We start from the raw sequence: 17,839 nt of genomic DNA on the forward strand, positions 1-17,839 counted from the left end.
ACCATCCACATTGAAGGAGCTGGAGCAGTTTTGCCTTAAAGAATGGGCAAAAATCCCAGTGGCTAGATGTGCCAAGCTTATAGAGACATACCCCAAGAGACTTGCAGCCGTAATTGCTGCAAAAGGTGGCTCTACAAAGTATTGACTTTGGGGGGGGGGGGGGGGGGGGGGTGAATAGTTATGCACGCTCAAGTTTTCTTATTTCTTGTTTGTTTCACAATAAAACATATTTTGCATCTTCAAAGTTTTAGGCATGTTGTGTAAATGAAATGATACAAACCCCCCCAAAAATCAATTTTAATTCCAGGTTGTAAGGCAACAACATAGGAAAAATGCCAAAGGGGGGTGAATACTTTCGCAAGCCACTGTAAATGGTACCTTAGATCTGTCATGATACAACGGGATGCTTGAGATAACGAGCAGCATTAGTTCCGACTTCGCAGGTGTTAGCATCTTTCGAATTTCAGAAGGGGAGGGGACATTTGGTCCATAGACTTGCCCGTAACATGCAAAGACAGAGGGTGGAGCTCTTCATTCCAGTTCCGATCATCGTTCTATCTCCTCTCTTAACATGTATGCACCCAGAACTTAACTGAGCATCTGACCAATTACGCGAGACTTTAGTTCTGGTTTAACCGAGATTATGTTCTAGGCTATGTCCCAGACCCAGTCTATTACATTCTGATCTGTGTTCCAAGCTATGTACCAGGCCCAGGCTATAACACTGTTCTATGTTCGAAGACTATGTCCCAGATCCAGGCAAAAACACTCCGATCTGTGTTCCAGCCCTTCTCCAGAAGAGCACTGGGGACACCTGTCCCTGTGAGACACCATGTAACCTGACCCGCTACGGCAAGGAGCTCTCCATGGTCAAGATCCCCAGCAAGGGCTCCGCTCGCTACCTGTCCAGGAAATATGACAGGTCTGAGGAATATATCAGGTAGAACTGATGTGATTACTTACATTACTGTGACCTGGAAAAGATCAGTGCTGGAAAATGGAGACACCCTCAGGGGTTGGCTACACATCATGTGCGTCTCAAATGGCAACCTATTCATATATACTATATAATATAGTGCACTACTTTTGACCACAACCCTATGGGCCCTGGTCAGAAGTAGTGCACTAGGGTTCAATTTGAGACGCAGCCCATTCTTCTCATGTTCCCTGCCAATGCTGTTAGAATCTTAAAGACCCCATAATCTGACAATCATTAACTTGATTCATGTTAATTTTAATTGAAAGTGCCATCATGACCATTTATAACAACCATAAAAATGACATGGTACAGTATATATTTTTAAATATTATCCTGGTAATATTATAGTGCTGTGGTTGAGGTAAAAAGGAAAGTGCAATTTTGTATTTTCCATAACAACACTTCACTATTGGTTATAACAATGTAGACTAAACATATGCAGTTATATTTTAATATTGTTCTCATTTTCTCCATCTCTAGAGACAACTTTCTGGTGTTGGATATCTTCTTTGAGGCTCTTAACTATGAAACAATTGAACAAAAGAAAGCGTACGATGTTGCAGGTTTACTAGGTGAGTTTCTCTTTTCTACCATGAAACCTTTCTCTCTCGCTCTTGTTTTATTCAAAGATAATAATAATTGCTGTTTCATGTGGTTTAAGATAAGTCTTAATATGGAAACTGCCTGACACTGGGTCTTTGGCTCTAGTAATAAATGGCATTTTCAGACAATGGTTTTCAAATATGAGTGAATGAGTAATTATTGGCTTCACCTGGAATCCTTAATATTAAATTTCTTCCTTTTCAGGTGACATTGGAGGCCAGATGGGCTTGTTCATTGGAGCCAGTATTTTGTCAATCTTAGAAATATTAGATTATGTTTACGAGGTACATTGTCTATTTTTTTTTATGTGTATGTGCATGAAGCTCACAAAATGTGAGTTTTCCAGAAATTCTGTTTGGAGAATTCCGGATTTCCTACTTATTCTCACCTGATTCCAACTGGGATTTCTGGAATAACTGGATATTTTGGGAAAGTAATTTTACAACCCTACACACATTTCAGCTGGTCTTACTCTGTAAACCCCAATGACTCTGTTCTAAAATGGCTGCCTCAATCAGTGTCAGTGGCACTTTGACATTTATAACTGTTACGCGTGGACTAGCACTACTATCACTGCTAATGTGTCAGTTATGATTGCGAAGGATTTCACTCGTGTTATATGAGGCTAATGATATGGAAAACCTCCGCTCGTTGAGCTCTGGGACATGTCAGATGTGCTGATGGAGTGAACTCCTGACTCTGCTTGCACTCTTCCATCCCTCCCTCCATCCCTCCATCCTGCCTCCATCCAGGTGATCAAGCACAGGCTGCAGCGTCTGCTGAGGCCACAGAAGGATGAGAAGAAACAACAGACGACCACTGTTGCCACTGTGGATTTGCAAGATGTGAAAGCTAATAAGGTTAGTGCTTTGCTTGTGGAGGGCAGGCATGTTGCATCAGGCATGTTGTAGGCCTACACATCTCTGTGCATGGAGAGAGAGCCCAAAGGGGAATGAGCCTCCTGAAAACGGGGTTCTCTCTGGCCCCATACACACTCAAGTTGTATAACTGATTTGTTGAGTTGAACACATTGAACACATTTGACACAATGGTTGTAAATCTAAATATTTACAACCATTATCACTATAAATCTTTATGTCACTACAAGCTATATCACTGCACATATTTCAGGGAGATCAGTTTAATCTCTTGTTAAAAAATGTGTTTTATTCCATTGTACAGGATTACATCCCCCCAGAGGCAACTTCAATTCCCAGGTCCCTCTCTCATGAGGAACAAATTTACTCCTTGAGTCCATATAAAATCATCCAAAATCATCCATTTTCCATAGCCGTAAAAAAATTATCTACATGAAATATCTACCATTACATCAAAGGTATTATCATTTTGGTTTATTCAAAAGCAATATAATTTTTGTTTATTGAGCCAACGTTACACACTGTACATCATTTAGGGTTGGTTTCATGGACACAGATTAAACCTAGCCCAAAACTAAAAAGCTTGCTCAATGGAGAATCGCCATTGAACGTGCTTCTTAGTCAAAGACTAATCTTAATCTGTGTCTGGGAAACTGGCCCATTTAGTATATCTTATTACATTGTGGTCTTTGTGGCAACCAGGAGTCCAGTAACATAACCAGAAGTCATCCTGAAGGAGCCTACGCCAATGTGATTCTACCGAACCACCATCTCCCCCACCACCAAGGACAGCCACATGGAGTGTTTGAGGACTTTGCCTGCTAGACCCAGCGGCCATCTTTCCATCCTGATGACAACAAAATATGTCCTCTCTGGGCTGGATTGGGCATCAAAACAAACCCTGGGACCTCAGTTCTATACCTTTCTTGCTGTCACCAGTGGAAAAAGCTACAGCCAAAGTCGAACACCAAATCTGTGCTTCTAATAGACCACTTGTATGTAGGCACAGATTGGACCCCACATTACTGTCCAGCTGGAGATGCCCACCTTCGATCCTCCTCCAATGGAGAGCTGGCCACTCTGTGATTTCTATTCTGGTTATTTTGGTACATGGTCACCACATGGGAACAAGACAAGGACTGCATGTCATCTTGAGCCATCTTGATATGCTCACCTCCAATATCTTGATTTATGTACCACTCTTAATTATTTTTGTTTCCATCTAACTATTTCTCAATAAGTTCTCACTTACGATTTTGAATCATATCATTATAAATTATGTAATTATTTACTGAGATATTATAGTTTCCCCTCTATATTGTTTACAAGATGAGACTAGATAAGACAAGTGGTGATATTCAATCTAACCATTATATCGAGATATCAACAAACAAAATCAGAGGAAATATTACATTGATCTTTTAGTGTGCTAAAACCCTACTACACTTGCTTTGATGATAGGGCCCGTACTATAGACACACACCATGTCTGGTTTATGGTAAAGGTGTGTTAGAGAGTAGCATTATACATGTACATGGTTCCAACCTGAATACAAAGAGAAAGCACTGTTTTAAATGGATAATGATTAATTTAATATATAACTCTAATACAAATGTTGGTAATTTATTTATATATTTTAGAGAATACTATTTTTTAAATAATATGATTGTAGCTTCTTCTTGTTTATTAGCGAAACCAGTCGGAAAGATGATGATTGGAATTGCTTTGCTCCAAGCAACAAAATGAGCATAGATATGGTTAATATTATTGCCATTATTTTTCCAATTTACTGATTTGGGTATGGGTGAAGTTCTTGCAGCAATTACAGTGTCCACATTAGGACAGCACTCAAAGGCAATGAATAGCAACAAGCTTGACATGGATGAATAATTTCACATTTGGGCCCTTCTGCAAACGCTGTGGTCATCTCAATGACAAAGTCCTCATTAAGGTTGCTTAAGGTTATACAGTGGGGAAAAAAGTATTTAGTCAGCCACCAATTGTGCAAGTTCTCCCACTTAAAAAGATGAGAGAGGCCTGTAATTTTCATCATAGGTACACGTCAACTATGACAGACAAAATGAGGAAAAAAATTCCAGAATATCACATTGTAGGATTTTTAACGAATTTATTTGCAAATTATGGTGGAAAATAAGTATTTGGTCAATAACAAAAGTTTCTCAATACTTTGTTATATACCCTTTGTTGGCAATGACACAGGTCTAACGTTTTCTGTTAGTCATCACAAGGTTTTCACACACTGTTGCTGGTATTTTGGCCCATTCCTCCATGCAGATCTCCTCTAGAGCAGTGATGTTTTGGGGCTGTCGCTGGGCAACACAGACTTTCAACTCCCTCCAAAGATTTTCTATGGGGTTGAGATCTGGAGACTGGCTAGGCCACTCCAGGACCTTGAAATGCTTCTTACGAAGCCACTCCTTCGTTGCCCGGGCGGTGTGTTTGGGATCATTGTCATGCTGAAAGACCCAGCCACGTTTCATCTTCAATGCCTTGCTGATGGAAGGAGGTTAGCGGCGTAGTGTGTTACTGATGGTAGGCTTTGTTACTTTGATCCCAGCTCTCTGCAGGTCATTCACTAGGTCCCCCCGTGTGGTTCTGGGATTTTTGCTCACCGTTCTTGTGATCATTTTGACCCCACAGGGTGAGATCTTGCGTGGAGCCCCCAGATCGAGCTAGATTATCAGTGGTCTTGTATGTCTTCCATTTCCTAATAATTGCTCCCACAGTTGATTTCTTCAAACCAAGCTGCTTACCTATTGCAGATTCAGTCTTCCCAGCCTGGTGCAGGTCTACAATTTTGTTTCTGGTGTCCTTTGACAGCTCTTTGGTCTTGGCCATAGTGGAGTTTGGAGTGTGACTGTTTGAGGTTGTGGACAGGTGTCTTTTATACTGATAACACGTTCAAACAGGTGCCATTAATACAGGTAACGAGTGGAGGACAGAGGAGCCTCTTAAAGGTCTGTGAGAGCCAGAAATCTTGCTTGTTTGTAGGTGACCAAATACTTATTTTCCACCATAATTTGCAAATAAATTCATTAAAAATCCTACAATGTGATTTTTTTTTCTCAATTTGTCTGTCATAGTTGACGTGTACCTATGATGAAAATTACAGGCCTCTCTCATCTTTTTAAGTGGGAGAACTTGCACAATTGGTGGCTGACTAAATACATTTTTTCCCCACTGTATATTCTCTAACAGATGTGTGGCACAAGTTCGCTATATGCCAGTGCTGTGGGAAACAGTTAGTAGTTCTTCACAAATCATGCATGCATTTACGTGTGGGCACTATAACACACATCATTGAACACATTCAACAGACTGTAGTATCTGAGCTCCTCCATTTAAAGAAACGGCCAGAAGAGTATTTTTCTGAAATCCCTGTTGGAAGTAATTGTTTTACGTCTCCTGCACACTCTCTTGGTTTAAATAGTGAATTTGCTACAGAAAAAGTTGATCCAGGACTAAAACTGCAGTCAACTCTCCTAAGTGAAACAGTCTCCGTGAAAGACCTATCAAAGACCTATCACTTTGAGTACTATCTGACAATCCACTGTGGGATTATGACCTTCACTATTTTGTTGGAATTTGCTGGATTATTTATTTTTTTACCTCGCATTACAGCGTATATGATCACATAAATAGATATCAACATGTTATCAACTATTTCCTAATCATTTTGTTTGTGATCTTAATATCGGTAACCATACTGTAGTCGAGTGCTCCGAGCTGTACTTTGTTAGACAAGTCCACAGTGAAATTACACATTCATCAGCATACAGAGAATCCACTGTCGTCCATGTCAAGTAATCATGGGCCATACATGGCTTTTAAATATTCATAATCATGTGTCACTATGACATTTTCAAAGGTTCCCAATCACAGTCTCTGATGGCATCCTGTACTGGCTCTGCATACAAAGTTTATCCTCTGTCATCACTAACACTATCCTCTCCACTAAAGATGACAGGCCACACACACAGATGAGATGCTGTACAAGGGTGAATGTGGGGTCAAATGTTAAACGTAATCTTGATGTCACTTGTTACAGTTATCTATAGGCGGTCAAGTATTTATAGATACAGAAAAGCTTCATCAGTCTGTCGCTACAGCGAAATGTATTTGCTATGTGTATAGCATACATGTATGGCCTGTCTGAGAATGTGTCCGTGGAATTCAGATAGAATTCGGTATGTAATATTACAACTAGGATGTGCAAATTACAACACATGTGCATATTACTGTGTAACTAAATGGTTGCTGTGGAGCTGGAGTTTACATTGCCTGATTCCCCTACTTGACAACTATCTGTTCATTTTACAATTTACCATTTCTAAATTTGCCACTGCTTGTTCTTTCACTTAATTTCTCTACTCTGCATGTTCAGTTAAAACAAATTCTGTTTCGCAATACAGTTTGCATATTGTATATTCACACAATCAAAATCAAGTTCTCTGTAATAAGTTTGTGTATTGCGACTTTGTCTCATTTTGATCTGAATGTTCCACGACAGAAATAGGTAATAGAGTGAGATGGCAATGCAGCATGCACCGTTGCACTGTTGAAGGTTCAAGAACGGATCAGAGCAATTCTATCAAACAGTATGGCATCAATGGAAATTCCCTAAGATTCACAGGAAAACGCTGAATACATTTTGTATAGAAGTCTGCTATTGTGACTGTTTCTTCTGTTAGAACACATTTTATAAATGTTATAGTAAGTACAAATATTAAAGTTTAGATTGGTAAATTAAATGCCTCCTATATGATCAATTGTCAATTCACTTATTTTGTTCTTGGTTTGTTCACTTTGTTCTTGAGCTCTAAGGAGCTTGTCAGGTATTTGTATTTACACCCCCTTTGAACTTTGTCAAACTAATTTCAGGAAAGAAATCAACAGACATTGCTCATACACTTACGACAGGTTGACTGTGACTGAAACCTTTGTCTCCAAAGCATAAACAGGAACAAATAAAACAACAAGACATTATTTGATAAGTTGGTTAAACTGTGAAAGTTTTGAGTAGTAAACATTTCTAGGAACGCAGCTCACTCAAGGTTTGCGTCTCAAATGGCACCCTATTCCCTATGCATTTCACTACTTTTGACCAGGGCCCATGGGGCTCTGGTCAAAACTAGTGCACTATATACAGTACCAGTCAAAAGTTTGGACACACCCACTCATTCAAGGGTTTTTCTTTATTTTTACTATTTTCTACATTGTAGAATAATAGTGAAGACATCAAAACTATGAAATAACACATATGGAATCATGTAGTAACCAAAAAAGTGTTAAACAAATAAAAATATATTTTATATTTGAGTTTCTTCAAAGTAGCCACCCTTTGCCTTGATGACAGCTTTGCACACTCTTGGCATTCTCTCAACCAGCTGCATGAGTTAGTCACCTGGAATGCTTTTCAATTAACAGGTGTGCCTTGTTAAAAGTTAATTTGTGGAATTTCTTTCCTTCTTAATGTGTTTGAGCCAATCAGTTGTGTTGTGACAAGGTAGTGGTGGTATACAGAAGATAGCCCCATTTGGTAAAAGACCAAGTCCATATTATGGCAAGAACAGCTCAAATAAGCAAAGAGAAACGACAGTCCATGATTACTTTAAGACATGAAGGTCAGTCAATCCGGAAAATGTCAAGAACTTTGAAAGTTTCTTCAAGTGCAGTCGCAAAAACCATCAAGCGCTATAATGGAACTGAACCACAGGAAAGGAAGATCCAGAGTTACCTCTGCTGCAGAGGATAAGTTCAATAGAGTTACCAACCTCAGAAATTGCAGCCCAAATAAATGCTTCACAGAGTTCAAGTAAGACACATCTCAACATCAACTGTTCAGAGGAGACTGTGTGAATCAGGCCTTCATGGTCGAATTGCTGAAAAGAAACCACTACTAAAGGACAACAATAATAAGAAGAGACTTGCTTGGGCCAAGAAACACGAGCAATGGACATTAAACCGGTTGAAATCTGTCCTTTGGTCTGATGAGTCCAAATCTGAGATTTTTGGTTCCAACCGCTGTATCTTTTTGAGACGCAGAGTAGGTGAACGGATGATCTTCGCATGTGTGGTTGCCACCGTGAAGCATGGAAGAGGAGGTGTGATGGTGTGGGGGTGCTTTACTGATGACACTGTCAGTGATTTATTTAGATTTCAAGGCACACTTAACCAGAATGGCTACCACAGCATTCTGCAGCGATACGCCATCCCATCTGGTTTGCGCTTAGTGGGACTATCATTTGTTTTTCAACAGGACAATGACCCAACACACCTCCAGGCTGTATAAGGAATATTTGACCAAGAAGGAGAGTGATGGAGTGCTGCATCAGAACACCTGGCCTCCACAATCACGCAACCACAACCCAATTGAGATGGTTTGGGATGAGTTGGACCGTAGATTGAAGGAAAAGCAGCCAACAAGTGCTCAGCATATGCGGGAACTCCTTCAAGACTGTTGGAAAAGCATTCCAGATGAAGCTGGTTGAGAGAATGCCATGAGTGTGCAAAGCTGTCATCAAGGCAAAGGGTGGCTACTTTGAAGAATCTCAAATCTCAAATATATTTTTATTTGTTTAACACTTTGTTGGTTACTACATGATTCCATATGTGTTATTTCATAGTTTTGATGTCTTCACTATTATTCTACAATGTAGAAAATAGTAAAAATAAAGAAAAACCCTTGAATGAGTAGGTGTGTCCAAACTTTTCATTGGTACTGTAGGTAATAGGGTGCCATTTGGGACGCAAACCTTGAGTTTGAATTCTTCAGATAAACCGTTTGGGAGGAGAAAGTCCAAGGATCTATGTAAAATGGAGTGCAAAAATAATGACATACAATTTGCTCCCAGCTGCACTATAGTTAGGTGGTTTCACAGCATGCCTGAGGGTAGTACGTATGAGGCCCTTACATCTTTTATACATATCATTCAGCATTTTTCACTGTTTCTTCCCAAACAAACTTAAAATAACACTTTTGTCCTATAAAAGTATATTGAACAAAAATACTGTATACATGCAATAAGCAACAATTTCAACGATTTTACTGAGATACAGTTCATATAAGGAAATCGGTCAATTGAAATAAATTCATTAGGCCCTAATCTATGGATTTCACATGACTGGGCAGGGGCACAGCCATGGGTGGGCCTGGGAGGGCATAGGCCCAGCCAATCAGAATGAGTTTTTCCTCACAAAAGGGCTTTTATTACAGACAGAAATACTCCTCAGCTTCATCAGCTGTCCGGGTGGCTGGTCTCAGACGATCCTGCAGGTGAAGAAGCTGGATGTGGAGGTCCTGGGCTGGCGTAGTTACACCTGGTCTGCGGTCAGTTGGACATACTGCCAAATTCTCTAAAACGATGTTGGAGGCGGCTTATGAACATTCAATTCTCTAGCAACAGCTCTGGTGGATATTCCTGCAGTCAGCATGCCAATTGCACACTCCCTCAAAACTTGAGACATCTGTGGCATTGTGTTGTGACAAAACTGCAAATTTTAGAGCGGCCTTTTATTGTCCCCAGCACAAGTTGCACCTGTGTAATGATCATGCTGTTTAATCAGCTTATTGATATGCCACACTTGTCAGGTGGATGGATTATCTTGGCAAAGGAGAAATGCTCACTAACAGGGATGTAAACAAATTTGTGCACAAGATTTAAGAGAAATAAGCTTTTTATGCCCATGAAACATTTCTGGGATCTTTTATTTCAGCTCATGAAACATCGGGCCAACACTTTACATGTTGCGTTTATATTTTTGTTCAGTATAAATGGGAAGAATAGGATATACAGAATATGCTAATATATACAGAATATACCAAATATAATATAGTGTACTGGCTTTGAAATGTTGAACATTTGCGGTTTTAAACATATCATAAGCAACTTGGTCGTTGCGCACACTTCACGTTTGATACACATCCGACATTTGACCGTGGCTGAATGATTGTGCTCTTTTGCTGACCCCTAAAGGACAACCTTGGCTTTGCTGACTCCACTGCCTCCCAAATGTCATGCTCCGCTCACCATTTCTACATGCTAGTTCATTACAAGACAAAATGTTCCCACTTAAATATTGTTTATTTCATAATTACAATAATTCACAGTTCATTGAGGATTTCAGTATCCCATTGAGTTTTGTATCTACATAATAATGATGTATTCAGAGTAATATGACATGCAAAATGTTTGTAACAGAAGATTTACCAATGATTGTTTCATATTCCATTGGTAGGTAAGAAATGTTCTGCGGTTGTTTGTTTTGTAACGGATATCCTAAGACTAGGCAAAACATAATTTACAGTTTGTACTGTACACAGGACCTTTTCATATAGGTCTGGATAGACTTGGGTGAGCTGCTTTATGGGGAGGATATGGATTGAATTTTCCAAGCGGTCACTGTTTCTCAATTAGATGAGTAATGGGTTAGGTTAACAATACCATTAGAAACATACTACAGTCCACTGGACACTTCAAATCACTGGTATATAAATGATTGATCGAACTCTGACTGAATCCAATACTTGGAATTACACTGGTAGTAAACAGAGAATACTCAACAGTGTAAAATAAAAAGCAGGAAATGTTGATTACGCCAACGCCGCACAATATTATTACTATTTGTGTAAACAAAGGTAATAACTGAAGATTTGTCATAACAATTAGAAGACATACTATGGCATTGTTGAATACTCCTTTCAGATTGGCTTGAAGGGCATTCTAGAGCATGCATTATTTCCCTATAACACACAGTATATTTGCACGGTAGAATTCAATGGCTATAGTTCATTTTTACATGTTTTGTTTGAGCTGCTTTTGTAAGCAAAAGTCAAATTGAAAACAGTATTGGTATTGTTGAATTCGATTTTCATAATAGCAAGCTAGGACTGATGGTTTGGTTAGCTAAACTAGCAATTATGTTTGGTTACCACGGTAACTAGCTATCTAGTAAACTTGCTAACTACTTCAGTGGATGTTGAACACATTTCTACAGGCAAATGAACACATTTCTAGTGGCAAATGTGTTAAATTATAGCCATGGTATAAAAGGGATAATCAACTCGGGGCTCTATGCATTCTCTGGAAAATAATGCAACTCTGTGGAAGGTCACACACCTTCCACATCTTTCATTATTTTCCATAGAACGCAAAGCCCCTCGTTGATCATCCCTTACATATTACAGTGGGGGGAAAAAGTATTTAGTAAGCCACCAATTGTGCAAGTTCTCCCACTTAAAAAGATGGGAGAGGCCTGTAATTTTCATCATATGTACACATCAACTATGACAGACAAATTGAGATTTTTTTTCTCCAGAAAATCACATTGTAGGATTTTTAATGCATTTATTTGCAAATTATGGTGGAAAATAAGTATTTGGTCACCTACAAACAAGCAAGATTTCTGGCTCTCACAGACCTGTAACTTCTTCTTTAAGAGGCTCCTCTGTCCTCCACTCGTTACCTGTATTAATGGCACCTGTTTGAACTTGTTATCAGTATAAAAGACACCTGTCCACAACCTCAAACAGTCACACTCCAAACTCCACTATGGCCAAGACCAAAGAGCTGTCAAAGGACACCAGCAACAAAATTGTAGACCTGCACCAGGCTGGGAAGACTGAATCTGCAATAGGTAAGCAGCTTGGTTTGAAGAAATCAACTGTGGGAGCAATTATTAGGAAATGGAAGACATACAAGACCACTGATAATCTCCCTCGATCTGGGGCTCCACGCAAGATCTCACCCCGTGGGGTCAAAATGATCACAAGAACGGTGAGCAAAAATCCCAGAACCACACGAGGGGACCTAGTGAATGACCTGCAGAGAGCTGGGACCAAAGTAACAAAGCCTACCATCAGTAACACACTACACCGCCAGGGACTCAAATCCTTTTCTGCAAAGGGACCAGGACGACTGATCCGTGTAAAGGAAAGAATGAATGGGGCCATGTATCGTGAGATTTTGAGTGAAAACCTCCTTCCATCAGCAAGGGCATTGAAGATGAAACGTGGCTGGGTCTTTCAGCATGACAATGATCCCAAACACCCCGCCCGGGCAACGAAGGAGTGGCTTCGTAAGAAGCATTTCAAGGTCCTGGAGTCGCCTAGCCAGTCTCCAGATCTCAACCCCATAGAAAATCTTTGGAGGGAGTTGAAAATCTGTGTTGCCCAGTGACAGTCCCAAAACATCACTGCTCTAGAGGAGATCTGCATGGAGGAATGGGCCAAAATACCAGCAACAGTGTGTGAAAACATTGTGAAGACTTACAGAAAACGTTTGACCTGTGTCATTGCCAACAAAGGGTATATAACAAAGTATTGAGAAACTTTTGTTATTGACCAAATACTTATTTTCCACCATAATTTGCAAATCAATTCATAAAAAATCCTACAATGTGATATTCTTGAAAAAAAAATCTAATTTTGTCTGTCATAGTTGACGTGTACCTATGATGAAAATTACAGGCCTCTCTCATCTTTTTAAGTGGGAGAACTTGCACAATTGGTGGCTGACTAAATACTTTTTCCCCCCACTGTATATACACACATCAGATACAAGGGAAACAATGGAAATCTCTATTTGAGCTTCAGCATTCTGAATTTGCTTAACGTATTGTAATGTCAAATGGTCTCTAGCAAAATAGACGTGCATATCAAGCATTTTGCAATTACAAAATCTCTTGGAAAATAATATACAGTGCCTTCATAAAGTATTCATACCCCTTGACTTATTCCACATTTTGTTGTGTTACAGCCTGAATTCAAAATGGATTAAATAGATGTTTTATTTTATTTTTATTGCTAATTTATTGAAATTGAAATACAGAAATATCTCAATTACATGAGTATTCACTCCCCTGAGTCAATACTTTGTAGAAGCACCTTTGGCAGTGATACAAGCCGTTAGTCCTTCTGGATAAGTCTCGAAGAGCTTTCCACACCTGGATTGAGCAACATTTTTCCATTATTCTTTTCAGAATTCTTCAAGCTCTGTCAAATTGGTTGTTGATCATTGCTAGACAACAATTTTCATTGCTAGATAACCAAAATAAATTGATTAAAGTCAAAAACTGTAACTCGGCCACTAAGGAACATACTCTGTCTCCTTGGTAAGCAACTCCAGTGTAGATTTGGCCTTGTGTTTTAGGTTATTGTCCTGCTGAAAGGTGAATTAATCTCCCAGTGTCTGGTGGAAAGCAGACTGAACCAGGTTTTCCTCTAGGATTTTGCCTGTGCTTAGCTCCATTCCGTTTCTTTTTTATCCTGAAAAACTCCTCAGTCCTTAACGATTACATGCATACCCATAACATGATGCAGCCACCACTATGCTTGAAAATATGGATGGTGGTACTCAGTAATGTGTTTTATTGGATTTGCCCCAAATATAACACTTTGTATTCAGGATAAAAAGTTAATTGCTTTGCCACATTTTTTGCAGGATTACTTTAGTGCCTTGTTACAAACATGATGCGTGTTTTGGAATATGTTTTATTCTGTACAGGCTTCCTTTTCACTCTTTCAATTAGGTTAGTATTGTGGAGTAACTACGTTGTTGATCCATCCTCAGTTTTGTCCTATCACAGCCATTAAACTCTAACTGTTTTAAAGTCACCATTGGCTTAATTGTGAAATCCCTTAGCAGTTTCCTTCCTCTACAGCAACTGAGTTAGGAAGGACGCCTGTTTCTTTCTAGTGACTGGCTGTATTGATACACCATCCAAAGTGTAATTAACGAGGCATTGGAAAACCTCCCTAGTCTTTGTGGTTGATCTGTGTTTGAAATTCACTACACGACTGAGGGAACTTACATATAATTAATTGGATGTGGGGTACTGAGATGAGGTAGCATAAAAAAATTATGTTAAACACTATTATTGCGCACAGAATGAGCCCATGCAACTTATGTGATTTGTTAAGCACATTTTTACTCCTGAACGTATTTAGGCTTGCCATAACAAAGGGGTTGAATAATTTTTGACTCGAGACATTTCAGCTTTTAATTTTTTATTAATTTAAAAAATGTTCTACAAACAAAATTCCACGTTGACATTATGGTGTATTGTGTGTAGATCAGTTACACAAAAGTAAAGGGGTTTGAATACTTTCTTAAGGCACTTAAAATCTAGATTTACAAGGGCATTTGGTTGTCTCTTTTTAGTATGTATTCATTTCATGATATATTCAAAGTGTCCATAGTGTTTCGTTCAGTAGAATACAATATACAGTTGAAGTCGGAAGTTTACATACACCTTAGCCAAATACATTTAAACTCAGTTTTTCACAATTCCTGACATTTAATCCTAGTAAAAATTCCCTCTCTTAGGTCAGTTAGGATCACCACTTTATTTTAAGATTGTGAAATGTCAGAATAATAGTAGAGAATTTATTTCATCACATTCCCAGTGGGTCAGAAGTTTACATACACTCAATTAGTATTTGGTAGCATTGCCTTTAAATTGTTTAACTTGGGTCAAACGTTTCGACTAGCCTTCCACAAATTTCCCACAATAAGTTGGGTGAATTTTGGCCCATTCCTCCTGACAGAGCTGGTGTAACTGAGTCAAGTTTGTAGGCCTCCTTGCTCGCACACACTTTTTCAGTTCTGCCCACAAATGTTCCATAGGATTGAGGTCAGGGCTTTGTGATGGCCACTCCAATACCTTGACTTTGTTGTCCTGAAGCCATTTTGCCACAACTTTGGAAGTATGCTTGGGGTCATTGTCCATTTGGAAGACCCATTTGCGACCAAGCTTTAACTTCCTGACTGATGACTTGAGCTGTTGCTTCAATATATCCACATCATTTTCCTTCCTCATGATGCCATCTATTTTGTGAAGTGCACCAGTCCCTCCTGCAGCAAAGCACCCCCACAGCATGATGCTGCCACCCCCGTGCTTCACGGTTGGGATGGTGTTCTTCGGCTTGCAAGCACACCCTTTTTCCTCCAAACATAACGATGGTCATTATGGCCAAACAGTTATATTTTTGTTTCATCAGACCAGAGGACATTTCTCAAAAAAGTACGATCTTTGTCCCCATGTGCAGTTGCAAACCGTAGTCTGGCTTTTTTATGGCGGTTTTTGGAGCAGTGGCTTCTTCCTTGCTGAGTGGCCTTTCAGGTTATGTCGATATAGGACTGGTTTTACTGTGGATATAGATACTTTTGTACCTGATTCCTCCAGCATCTTCACAAGGTCCTTTGCTGTTGTTCTGGGATTTATTTGCACTTTTCAAACTAAAGTACATTCATCTCTAGGAGACAGAACGCGTCTCCTTCCTGAGCGGTATGACGGCTGCGTGGTCCCATGGTGTTTATACTTGCATACTATTGTTTGTACAGATGAACGTGGTACCTTCGGGAGTTTGGAAATTGCTCCCAAGGATGAACCAGACTTGTGGAGGTCTACAATTTTATTTCTGAGGTCTTGGCTGATTTATTTTGATTTTCCCATGATGTCAAGCAAAGAGGCACTGAGTTTGAAGGTAGGCCTTGAAATACATCCACAGGTACACCTCCAATTGACTCAAAATGATGTCAATTAGCCTATCAGAAGCTTCTAAAGCCATGACATCATTTGTATTTTATTTTATTTTCCAAGCTGTTTAAAGGCACAGTCAACTTAGTGTATGTAAACTTCGGACCCACTGGAATTGTGAAACAGTGAATTATAAGTGAAATAATCTGCCTGTAAACAATTGTTGGAAAAATGACTTGTGTCATACACAAAGTAGATGTCCTAACTGACATGCCAAAGCTATAGTTTGTTAACAAGAAATGTGTGGAGTGGTTGAAAAATTAGTTTTAATGACTCCAACCTAAGTGTATGTAAACTTCCGACTTCAACTGTGTAATATATATATATATATATATATATATATATATATATATATATATATATACACACACAGTGGGGAAAAATTTATTTAGTCAGCCACCAATTGTGCAAGTTCTCCCACTTAAAAAGATGAGAGGCCTGTAATTTTCATCATAGGTACACGTCAACTATGACAGACAAATTGAGATTTTTTTTCCTCCAGAAAATCATATTGTAGGATTTTTTATGAATTTATTTGCAAATTATGGTGGAAAATAAGTATTTGGTCACCTACAAACAAGCAAGATTTCTGGCTCTCACAGACCTGTAACTTCTTCTTTAAGAGGCTCCTCTGTCCTCCACTCGTTACCTGTATTAATGGCACCTGTTTGAACTTGTTATCAGTATAAAAGACACCTGTCCACAACCTCAAACAGTCACACTCCAAACTCCAGTATGGCCAATGCCAAAGAGCTGTCAAAGGACACCAGAAACAAAATTGTAGACCTGCACCAGGCTGGGAAGACTGAATCTGCAATAGGTAAGCAGCTTGGTTTGAAGAAATCAACTGTGGGAGCAATTATTAGGAAATGGAAGACATACAAGACCACTAATAATCTCCCTCGATCTGGGGCTCCACGCAAGATCTCACCCCGTGGGGTCAAAATGATCACAAGAACGGTGAGCAAAAATCCCAGAACCACACGGGGGGACCTAGTGAATGACCTGCAGAGAGCTGGGTCCAAAGTAACAAAGCCTACCATCAGTAACACACTACACCGCCAGGGACTCAAATCCTGCAGTGCAAGACGTGTCCCCCTGCTTAAGCCAGTACATGTCCAGGCCCGTCTGAAGTTTGCTAGAGTGCATTTGGATGATCCAGAAGAGGATTGGGAGAATGTCATATGGTCAGATGAAACCAAAATAGAACTTTTTGGTAAAAACTCAACTCGTCGTGTTTGGAGGACAAAGAATGCTGAGTTGCATCCAAAGAACACATTTACATTTCCGTCATTTAGCAGACGCTCTTATCCAGAGCGACTTACAGTTAGTGAATACATATATATATATATATATAAAAAACATTTTTTCATACTGGCCGCCCGTGGGAATCAAACCCACAACCCTGGCGTTGCAAACGCCATGCTCTATCAACTGAGCTACATCCCTGCCGGCCATTCCCTCCCCAACCCTGGACGACGCTGGGCCAAATTGTGCGCCGCCCATGAGTCTCCCGGTCGCGGCCGGCTGCGACAGAGCCTGGATTCGAACCAGGATCTCTAGTGGCACAGCTAGCACTGCGATGCAGTGCCTTAGACCACTGCGCCACCATACCTACTGTGAAGCATGCTTTGGGGCTGTTTTTCTGCAAAGGGACCAGGACGACTGATCCGTGTAAAGGAAAGAATGAATGGGGCCAGGTATAGTGAGATTTTGAGTGAAAACCTCCTTCCATCAGTAAGGGCATTGAAGATGAAACGTGGCTGGGTCTTTCAGCATGACAATGATCCCAAACACACCGCCCGGGCAATGAAGGAGT

At 39.8% G+C, this 17,839-nt stretch overlaps 1 protein-coding gene across 1 annotated transcript in view; it reads left to right on the forward strand.

The window, feature by feature from the left end:
- Positions 1-3,285, forward strand: part of LOC311130045 (acid-sensing ion channel 4-A) — a gene marked incomplete at its 3' end in the record, with an annotated part of 143,682 nt that extends 140,397 nt beyond the window's left edge. Inside the window, exons 6-10 of the mRNA XM_084162667.1 lie at positions 787-940; positions 1,460-1,551; positions 1,787-1,866; positions 2,335-2,442; positions 3,163-3,285. Of these exons, the coding sequence (XP_084018793.1) occupies positions 787-940; positions 1,460-1,551; positions 1,787-1,866; positions 2,335-2,442; positions 3,163-3,285 (557 nt within the window). The remainder of the gene's footprint in view (positions 1-786; positions 941-1,459; positions 1,552-1,786; positions 1,867-2,334; positions 2,443-3,162) is intronic.
- Positions 3,286-17,839: the final 14,554 nt, after the last annotated feature.

This window comes from Coregonus lavaretus (genome assembly GCF_964263955.1).
Source record: "Coregonus lavaretus genome assembly, chromosome: 5".
NCBI classification, from domain to species: Eukaryota; Metazoa; Chordata; class Actinopteri; order Salmoniformes; family Salmonidae; genus Coregonus; species Coregonus lavaretus.